At 39.9% G+C, this 10,682-nt stretch overlaps 1 protein-coding gene across 1 annotated transcript in view; it reads right to left on the bottom strand.

Annotated features, from left to right (window-relative positions):
• Positions 1 to 1,205: 1,205 nt before the first annotated feature.
• The window catches only part of cdk19 (cyclin dependent kinase 19), a 65,803-nt gene continuing 56,326 nt past the window's right edge, over positions 1,206 to 10,682 (bottom strand). The window contains exons 12-13 of the mRNA XM_073492928.1: positions 6,411 to 6,656; positions 1,206 to 1,897 (exon numbers count right to left, since the gene is read on the bottom strand). Coding sequence (XP_073349029.1) covers positions 1,772 to 1,897; positions 6,411 to 6,656 — 372 coding nt within the window. The 3' untranslated portion in view covers positions 1,206 to 1,771. The remainder of the gene's footprint in view (positions 1,898 to 6,410; positions 6,657 to 10,682) is intronic.

Below are 10,682 nucleotides of genomic sequence, written 5' to 3'. Positions count from 1 at the left end.
AGCTATAACCAGCAGCCAGTTAGCTTAGCTTAGCACAAAGCCTGGAAACGGGGAAACAGCAAGCCTTGAAACAGACCGTGTCAGAGTCGCTGTTTCCAGTGTTTGTGCTAATCTAAGCTAACTGTCTGTAGCTTCAGCTGAGAGTGGTGTCAATCTTCTCATCTCATCAAAAGTGAATCACCAAAGTTCCAAAATGTCAAGCTATTCTTTTGAGTACAGTACTCGAGTAACTGTATTTAGGTACATTACACCACTGGTCATGTTATTATCAGGTATGTGGTTATACTGAATACAATGTAAAGCATGAATGAAAGAATACTTTCTGGAGAGGATTTACACTGCACACTTACATCAATACTTAAGTTGACTATTGTTGCTCCAGCCTCACTGGCATGTGTTAAAGAACGCACCTGTTATCTTTGAACGTGTCTCGACATGTCTGCTCAGCGCTCTGTCAGAGGGTTCAAACTACAAAACTCCCCCCACGTTTGTTCCAGCTCTTTGCAGATCGGTTCAGTGGTCAGTGCAGTTCTAGTCAATAAAAGGATAAACAACATGCATAAAAACGTACTGTACACACACACACACACACACGCAGGCACGCACGCACACACGCACACACACACGCACGCATGCACACACACACACACACTCACACTTACAGGGCATCAATTATAACATCAAACCTTTAAAAAAAACAATCTGACATCAGGCAGTAACAGTCTCAAGAAGCATATAAGGTGGGGCTGTACTAGCTGCCCTGTACGTTTATGCGCACGTTCGTGATCAGAAACCTTGAAAGTCTTGAGGGTCCACGATAAGATGGGTGTCAGAGTAAAGTGTCCACCGGCAGCTCCTGGACAAGAAAACACTCCAGAGCTGCTGGCCACAAACGAGAGGCAACCTTCTGAAAATGCTGTCATCGTCAGAGGAAACAAAGCTCAGCTGTCAAATGTTTCTTATCTCTAAAGGTAGTGGAGTGAGTCAGAATATACAGAACTTACAGCTGTAAAAAGACAACTACTTTCTTGCTTTCCAAATCCAAATCTAGATAAAGAGAGGTCTAAATATAGAAACCCTATAATAAGAAGATTGAGTTAAATTGCGCATTTAATATTTCCCTGCAATTGCATCAGCTCAACAGCTGATTTTTTCTGTGTAGAACATGTGACTCTGTCTTATTTTCTTAAAAGGACAGGCTTAACTCAGACATGTTCTGCTCTTCTTTTGATTATCAAGGTCATATTACACTAGAGATGACAGTAAAGGGCTATTCCTCCTGTGTTTCCTTCCATCCGATCGCTTCCATATAGAACAATATTTACAATGACATCAACTATCAAGTTAAACTTGAAAACTCTAGCAAATAAGTGAGAGAAAAAAATCAAATAGAAAAAGGTGCTATATAATGTACATATATGAACACAGCTGCGATTCCTCCTCGTGAGGAGTGCTGCATCTGTAAGTGCCATGGTTGTGAGTCTGCGTGTGGCGCCTTCACATCTATCTTATATTATTTTCAGTTGTTTTAAAAAGGGTTCACCAGCCCAACGAGGCAGAATGTCTTGATAGATGTTTTTGGTTCCTATATCTGTTTGCCTTCATGTTCCAGTGCCGTTGAAGGCTGTCATGAAAGAGGTCAAAGGCGAGGGAGGCTTGAAAAGGAGTTGGAATGATGTAATGCACAGAGGGAGGTCCAAAGGTGTGCAGTGACGTCTGGCTGAAGGAGGAGGAGCTGACTCCTCTGCTGGTTCAGGAGTGACTGGGAGCCTCAGTAACGGTGGGTCTGGTGGGAGTACTGGGAGCTCTGCTGGGATGATGACGAGTATCCCATGGTGCTCTGGGGCTGAGTGGAACCTTGGACGTTGCTTTGGTAACCAAGGCGAGGGCCAGAGTGCTGATGGAAAGACAGAAGGACAAGCGAAGAGAGAAAACACAGCAGTCAGCAGCTCAGTGATGCCACTTACATTCAGTTCAATTCAAATCCCTGATATAAGAATATGTGGTTTCATGTGGAGTCTGCAGTGATTGGCTGGTAACCTGCGGACAACAAACTTCAGGAAGTGGTTTCTTCCTCTGGTCACCACAGATAGTCCCAGCCCGTAACTCTCAGTACAATCTCTTTATGTACGGATTAAACAAACAAGACACACAGTTCAGAATTGCTGTAAAGCTTACTTTGGACAAAACCAGGCGCACTGTGCTGTCAGTCCTATGCTAAGCTAAGCTAATTAGCTCCTGGCTCTAGCTTCATATTTAGTGGAAAGATGGAACATTGGTCCAACATCTAACTGTTGGCAACAAAAATAAATATGAGTACTTCTAAGCTTTAGTTACTAGTTACTTTTCAAATTACAATTTCACATAAAAACATATGACAAGGTTATAGAATACAACACATTAATAAAGCTGATTCAGATGAATAGGAGAGACATTTCTCCTCTTCACTTCTCACATCTTCATTTGAACAATTGTTCAGAACAGGTAAACTCTACAGTTTTTCACAGAAAAGGAAATTTTGGAGAAAAGAACCACTTGTACTTTTTATACCTCAGTGTAGGCATAGCCCGATTGTCAAGGCTGACAGTCAGCATTTTTCCAAATATTGATATTGGTGTTTTTTATTTTTTCATTTTGTCCAATTGCTGATGAAATAAATGAATCTAAAAATATAATACTTTAGCTCCGATGCTGCATCCCCTGTCTGTCTGTACTCTGTTGCGTCGCTCAGTGTCCTGCCAACAACACTATGGGATTGGTTATATGTCACAAGTAAAAGGCTATCAACACAGAATATCAAATAAATGCAGTGGAGAGGAAGTATAAAGTAGCCGAATAAGGAAATACTCAAGTTACTCAAAATTGTACTTACAGTATATACGGTACTTGAGTAACTGTAGTTAGTTACATTCCATCACAGGTTTACTAAATTCATTTTTTATGCAAATATATATCAGTTCCAAATATCAGTTCAGTCTCCTTGATGACTAATAATCTGTATCAGTATCTGCCCTGTCAACCCTCTCTCTTACCATACTTTTTACTTTTAATACTGAACACTTAATGATATTCACAAGCAAGTGCATTGTGTGCCGATGTCAACCATAATTTCCACGATCTTGAAAATCAGCTGTCATGGCGAAACTAGGGTTATAATCAGGCTCTAATTGTTGTTTATTGGTTTTATGTTCAATTTTACACTTGACCATCAGTTGACTAGTCCTGACAAACACTTCTGTTTGTCCAAACTGTTGTCCATCACCAGGGTTACTCAGCTCTGCCTTGGCGAATACAAAAGATCAGAAAGTTTGAGTTACAAACTGCTGCTGTGGAATTTTAAAGACGTTGGTGTTCCAGGTGGGGAGGCTCTCATGTGACACGTGACTCATTTGGTGAAGGTCTAATGCAAGAACCAGCTCACTTTTCTTCGGCAAGTCAAGTCACAGTTTGTGCCATGTCAAATCAAATCGAGTCCGTAGTTAAGTCACAAGTCTTTAACTTCCAAATCCAAGTCGAGTCTCAGGTTATTTATTTTATGTTAAGTCAAGTTGCTCGTCGTCAAAACAGTCGAATTAAGTCAAGAAATTTAAGATCCAATAATTTTCAAGCTTGACCCATTAAAGGAACTAAAGGTGAGGATTTCTTGGCCTCTGCTCAGTCAATTTCCTCTTTACCCCCAACTTTATGGAAGTGACACTACTCTAAACTGTTAGGAAACTCAGTAAGGATAAAACATGTTCACCAGCACAGACAAGGAGATGAAACGTGATGATGAAGTGTAAAACTGGATATCCAAACTCACTGCAGCAATCAGTGGAGTCACAGGATGTGTGAAGACCAGGGACCTCAGCTGAACTGGTAACATGGCTACACTGCTTAGTCCAGGTCACATGTGCAACATTACGTCATTTAGGGAGAATGATTGGACACTGGTGCATGGTGGGATAGCCTGTGGTGCCTGGATCAATAAGGGGAAATGTAGGATGGTGACGGTGCTAACGGACAGCTAACCACCCTCCTGGTATGTCAGCCCGCTCCACTGGTGTATTTATACATCTGCTGAGGCCTCACAGCTTCCAGCTGTCTCACATGCAGCCTCAGCCACTGCTATATATATCTATATGTGATATGCGTACATGTACGCCTGATAGTGTCGCCCCCATGTGGCCTCACACGCTCATACAAAGGCAGGAGAGGTCATTACAGCCACCTCTATCACACTGCTCTACAGTGCACTCACTGACACATGCTCTCCCTGGCGCTGCCCTTATTTCATCACACTCTCCACCACTCAGATATCTGCCTCTCTACAGCGCTGCGATAAGACTGAGCCAAAGATACAACACATGCCAGAGTAGAGAGCAGGCACCTCAGTGATTTGCTATCAGCTCTGTCAGCTGGACAGTGTGGAATGTGCAGTCTTATCAGTCAGCTCAGAGTTAGCTATTGTCCGCTGTATCATACTGAATGTGTATGTGTGTATATCTCTCTCAACAGATGCCAAACACGCTTATACACACATTACAGATTACAATGCTGACACTCCATAACATCTGTCCACATCTGTAGAAATATTCACCAAAAGTAGCTCCTCCACTTCTGTCTGATGTGCAGAGATGGTGAGGATACATCTACAGGAACATCAAGTAAAGCATGAAAAATAAATATCTATGACCTCACAAGGCTGCACATAACACTTTTCATTACCAGCTAAAGGGGCACTATGTCATTTTTTTTTATTTTTTTACCTAAATTGTTTAACTGTTGGACTTCTAGAAAGGCAATGCTCTCTTTTTGTTCTCACCCACCAAACCTGTTCTGCTCTCATTTAAATGTAAACTTTACTGTGTACATCTAAAACTCATGAAGACTGTTGCCAACTGCCATTCCTGGTATCATAGAGAGCTGGCTCTCTTTGTTTTATAGGCCTCTCAAAAAGATGCATATGGCACGTTTAATCAGTCATTATGTTCTTATTAACCAAGTATGCCATGTACAATCTCCCAGGTTCCATGCTGACGTCTTCAAACGGTTGTTCTGTCAGACTAACCCAAAGACATTATGTTAACAATGATATACAACAGAAGTAGAAATTAGATTAATCAGAATAATTAACTAAACATTATAGCACTAAACTCACTGAAGCTACTGAATAGGCAGATTAGTGAGATTATAAGTGCTGTGTTGCTATCAAACCATATCATGATAAGTACTGATTGACTGACGCCTGAGTGAGTTGAAGGGTGTTCTCATCCATACTAAGTGAAACTGTTGGACTTTATGACATAACATATGATACAAAAGATATAACTGTATCCATTCTGGGTGGCACTTTAGATAAAGGAACAAGCACTAAGCATTACTAGTTGCTTACAAGCATGCAAATTAGTGGCAGTCACTCTTTATTTGTCATTATAAAACTCTTATGAATGCCTTATACTGCATGACCATATTCTACAACTTCTAGTCCAGAGAGAAAAAAGGGTTTCCCCTCAACAGCCTCTTAATTACTGTTTGTTGAGTAAGTAAGGAAGTAAAGGAAGGAGAATCAGCTTTGCTCAGTTCGGGACCTTATAAGGTGGTAATGTCACAAGAATATCACAGTAACACATAAAGGTGTAATATTTAAGAACTGGCCGCCTGTTGAATTCATACTATCAACAAATATGGGCAGCACATCACCAGAGTAACTGCTAACTGCGGCTAACTGTATTCTGTTTTTACATCCATGACTGTAACCACTCTAAGCTTGTTAGCTCAGTTGATGCAGTGTGTCCTGTGTCATTAATCTCTTCCTGTTCATAAATTAAAATTGACTGACTGCTTGTCAAAGGGTGTTGTAGACCAATTTAAGAACCAATTAAAGATAATAAATGAAAGATAAGAAGTGGCTGATACTGCACGACGGAGGGAGACTTCACAAACTGGTGGCTACAGTTATCTGTAGAATCTGGTCAGCATTAGGAACAACCAGGTACCACACTGTCACTGCAGTCCACTTAGTTACATATGTTGTGCTCATGCATATCTTTGCCTTCTCACTATATTATTGTGAAATTAACTCAAATTCATGGACTTTTTCTAACCTGCAGATGAATCCACATTTGGTTTGCTGCTAGTATTTCTAGTGTGTGGGGTCAAGTCACAATTCACTACAGTGTGTGAGTTCATGGTAATAGAGTAACATGTCTCCAGGTGTCACAGTGTGGCTCACCGATGTGTTTTTAACAACACTTTTGGACAACAATGGAGCTGTGTGGCACACAGGAAGAAGACACACACACAGTACTTGTTAGTAGATACATTACTAGTTGCTTTGCATCTTTCCAGAATATTTGGTGACAGTAACACAATATAGATATCAGCAGTAACCACTTCCTTCTGGAGTATAACCTGTAAACCCCACTCACCTGGTACTCTGACTGTAGCACCCCAGTGCCTGAGGAGGCCCCAGAGGGCCCAATACGAGGTTTCTTGTTGGGGGGCCCCTGGTCCTGGCCGTGTTGTAAACCCCCGCCGGCGGTGCCCCCCGTGGCTCCAGCCGTCCCATTGGTTTGGGCCGAGCTCTGCTGGGAGGGGGCCTGCTGGGCTGCTGTCTGCTGCTGGTTCTGGGCCTGAGTTTGGCCTGTTGTCTGCTGGTGCTGCTGGGTCTGGTTCTGCAGATGGAAACAGATAAAAGTGTAGCAAAAGTGATTAAGTGGCTGTAGGGAATGGGGGAGATGTAATCTGATAAAAAAAACAAAAAACTGTGTGTGAAATCAGTTTGGTTACTTCCTTCTAAGAGTCTTTTTGTTCTTCCCTTTTCATCTTTATGCCACTATTTTCTGCTTCTCTGACCCACTTTCAGACTGAGATGTAATCTAACTTGGCAAAAACATCATAACCTCAAAACATCAAAATAAAGAGAAACTTGTTCTGAACATGAGACATAGACAGAAACATTTATAACTCAGATGGCTCATTAGGGGGTTTATGAGCGTTAGGTGATGGTCATATACCATCTGTTACACAAATGTTGTCATACTTTCAAAAGAGGCCGGTCACACTGCAGACTTTGTTGCCCAGAGATGTTTTTTAGGAATGTGCACAGCTCGCTCAGCTTTCCATGTGACTAAGCCATGAGGGGAGAACACTCTCTCACCACAGCTGGGTACAACTGGAACAATTTTGCGTGCCTAAACAGTAAACTAAACAGCACAAACCAGATTTCTTATTGTCACCAGCAACAGAGTCAAGAGAAGTCACCTTCTTAGGTGGGCTACTGGGTCAGAATGTACCTGATAATTCTACAGTTAAATTATTGTCAAAACATCAAAACATTTTCTTCATGTTAGTTGCATGGAAATGTTTTGCTTGGCTGTGATTACAATCCAGAACTCACTCTGTGTGTCATTGGCAAAATCAGTTATGCTTATAAGCAGTCAAAAATAAGATGACACATTTCTGATTACAATTTAAGAATCTATTTAAATGTAGGACATTTTGCATCATTTCATTGGTAGACTCTGCTAACAAGGTTCAGTATTTAGCAGAAAGTCATGTGTATAAATGCCTAATTGGCCAGGTACTGACTTTTTTCTGATGTGTGAGTGTACTAGAGAACAGCATGGGAACAATACTAGGCATAGACAAATATTAGCGTCATAGCTCTGCTGCATTTGGCTCAAAATGTTGTCAATATGTGACAGCCAAAATTTGGACCAACTAACCAGATGAGGTGAGATGTTCAGAATCTATTACAGACATTAAAAAAATATATAAAAATGTTGATGAAATTGAAGGTAGGTGAAAGTACGTAATATTTTAGTACAAATGTACTCTGTGTACAATGATTCAAACTTTCACTTCAGCCTGTGATGTAGCAGAAGCTGAGCCGTCTCTAACTTATTTGTTTTATTTTGTTAAATTGGATTCAGTTTGTGTCTTTGTTGCTCCTCTCTTCCTTCCCTCAGACTCTAGTGTAAAGCACTGCACACAGATCAGGTGTTGCTTTCAGGACAGCAATGCTAATGCTGCTAATGTGATACAGAAGCTACAAGGAGATGTCAATCTCTGTCTCACTGCTTAATCGCACAACAGCAACTATGAAGCTAACATGTAGCGGTTTTGATGAAGGGTTTTTTTCTAGCACGCTGATCTCTGCCTCTCATAATGCAACGATGAGCCATGATCGGTAACTTTGCCAGTCATCAACCAGCTTTGTATCACTACAGTTTTGTTAGCATATGCAAATGAATAATGTTACACTTCTGTCCATTTTGCCTGCACCCCAGCAGAAATCTGTCAAATGACACAAAATGTGTCATCTGGAGGATGTTAGGGCATCAAATCAACTACAGATTGTACTTACACACATCCCAGGACACAAAGATATCAGATCAAGAGAGAGAGAGCCACTGCTCTACCTCTCACGCTTGGATTGAGTGAGTGTCGTCTCACCAAATTCTGATCAAATGCCTAAAAAATTTTCAGAAATATATTTTAGTATGCTGTTTAGCTGAAATAGAGAACAACTCTGAACCAGGTGTGGCCGCTATATTGTTTTTGTATTGTGACCGGCGGAAAAAACTCAAACAACTGATCAAACTGTAAAAGAAGGCAGTTCTGATCAAATATGAACCACAGTCCTGTTTATTGCCTATTTCCCTCCTAAAATGTTTCAGAAACATATTCAAGTAACTGTTACGCTGTAATACCATGTTGTTTGTTACCAGCTGGACGCTTACTGGTTTCTGTTTCAAAACGGACGCAGAGCCAAAACCAAGCACCACCCAACTGAACACGACTGACCCGACTACTTCACCCATCAGCGGGAGTGTTTATTGGGCCGGTGCATTCTGGTTGTTCTACCTTTTGAGCACAAGTGAATACCACAGCCCTTCTCTCTGTTTGCTCCGGTCATGTAGCGCCAATTTAAAACATGTTTGGCTCTTTCTACTGCAAAAACAGCCCTTCTGTCCAGTGGTAAAACACTTCTTTAAGCTAAAGTAACAGCTAAAGGAACAACGATGTAAAAATACACTTGAAATCCTCCTTGAGTAAAAGTACAGAGGCAAGCGCTCAAAGTACTCATTCTGCCCATCTGACTGACAAAATAAATTACATTATTATTCTAATTACATTTCAGCTAGTTTGAACACATTAATATACAGCATTCACATTCTTGCCTGTTTTCTGTATTATTTCACCATGTAATTGCAATCATAATTATTTATTAATCTTTGAAAAATTGCACTAACTTCCACACCAATGTTACCTGATTATGTTGTTTGATGTACTGTTGTTGTGTTATGTGTGTCTTGTAAAGTGTCCTTGAGTGCTTTGAAAGGCACCTTTAAATAAAATGCATTATTACTATTATTATTATTATTATTATTATGTGAGAAGTTAATGTCTCCTCAGTGGAACATTACAACTCCTCAACATCTGAAACACGACAGAGGGCCTCAAATAACAGAAAAGAGCTGTAGTGAGGTTCTGATCATTGGTGATAGATTTGAAAGTAGCTGGATATGCATTCTTCTGGACATGTCAGAGTACCAATATGACACTGACAGTCAGCTGATGAGGTCAGAAGACTCTCAGATCACAGCCGTACTACAGCTGAAATGGTTAGTTGATCAAAAATCTACAGAAAAAATAATCAGCAACTCTTTTGACAATCAGTTAAAATATCATTTTAGCACGATTACAAAACATTCTCTAGCTGCAGTTTCTCCAGTGAGAGGATTTCTTTGATTTATATCATCGCAAACTGTGAGTATTCTGACTGTTGATTAGAAAGGCTGTTTAGTTGAAGAGCATTTTTTTCACTCATTTTTGAGATTTAATAGATTCAACTATCAATCAAGAAATAATTGACACATTAATTGCTAGCTAATAGGCGTTTGTTGGAGCACAAATATCCAAAATTCCACTGTAGCTGCTAAGCTAAAAGTGTTAGAAGGCATGAGCTCGACTGCACATCGAGGGTGTAAAAAACGTCTTTTCAAATCAACTTGGGATGTCGGGCTTCCAAAAACTTAGATTACGCTGGACAAGCTGTATGGAGCAAATATGACAGTATCAAGTATAAAAGTACAGGTAAAAGTAAAAACTGTGGGTCAACTGATTATTGGCCTGGCCAATAATCAGATTAGATACTCACAGTTTATTTATTTTCAAGATGAGTGTTTTTTTGTGTGTTTTTTTTTTTTTTAGAAAAATCTGATTCCTGATGAAATGGATTAAAAAATGCACTATTTTGGCTCTGATGCTGCCTGCAATCTGCAAAGTAACTAATTACTAAATGTGTCAAATAATCAAATAAAAGTAGTTGAGTAAAAGTACAATACTTTCCCTTGAAATGAAGTGTCACTGGTATGTTTCTTTATAATTGACCCTGCTCTGCTGTGAATGTGTGTCACTCTCTAAAATATGGCCCTTTTTGTATGTTGTTACTATATTATTTTATTTGCTATGTTTTTGTTTTCAATTATTACTATTTAAATTTTTTATTTATTTAATTTTTTAGGAAGGAGATCCTATGCTAAGGAATGTTCTACTTTGTATAAAAGGAAAATTAAATAAAAAGTTCAAAAAGCAAAAAAAGCAAAAAATTGAATACTCAGAGTACAAGTGCCTCAAAATTGTACTAAGTTACAGTACTTGACTTAATGTACTTAGTTACATTCCCTCATGGT

The sequence above is a fragment of the Pagrus major genome, chromosome 22 (assembly GCF_040436345.1).
Source record: "Pagrus major chromosome 22, Pma_NU_1.0".
NCBI lineage: Eukaryota > Metazoa > Chordata > Actinopteri > Spariformes > Sparidae > Pagrus > Pagrus major.
The sequence above is the reverse complement of the archived record's forward strand: the minus strand, read 5'-3'. Positions and strand labels throughout refer to the sequence as shown.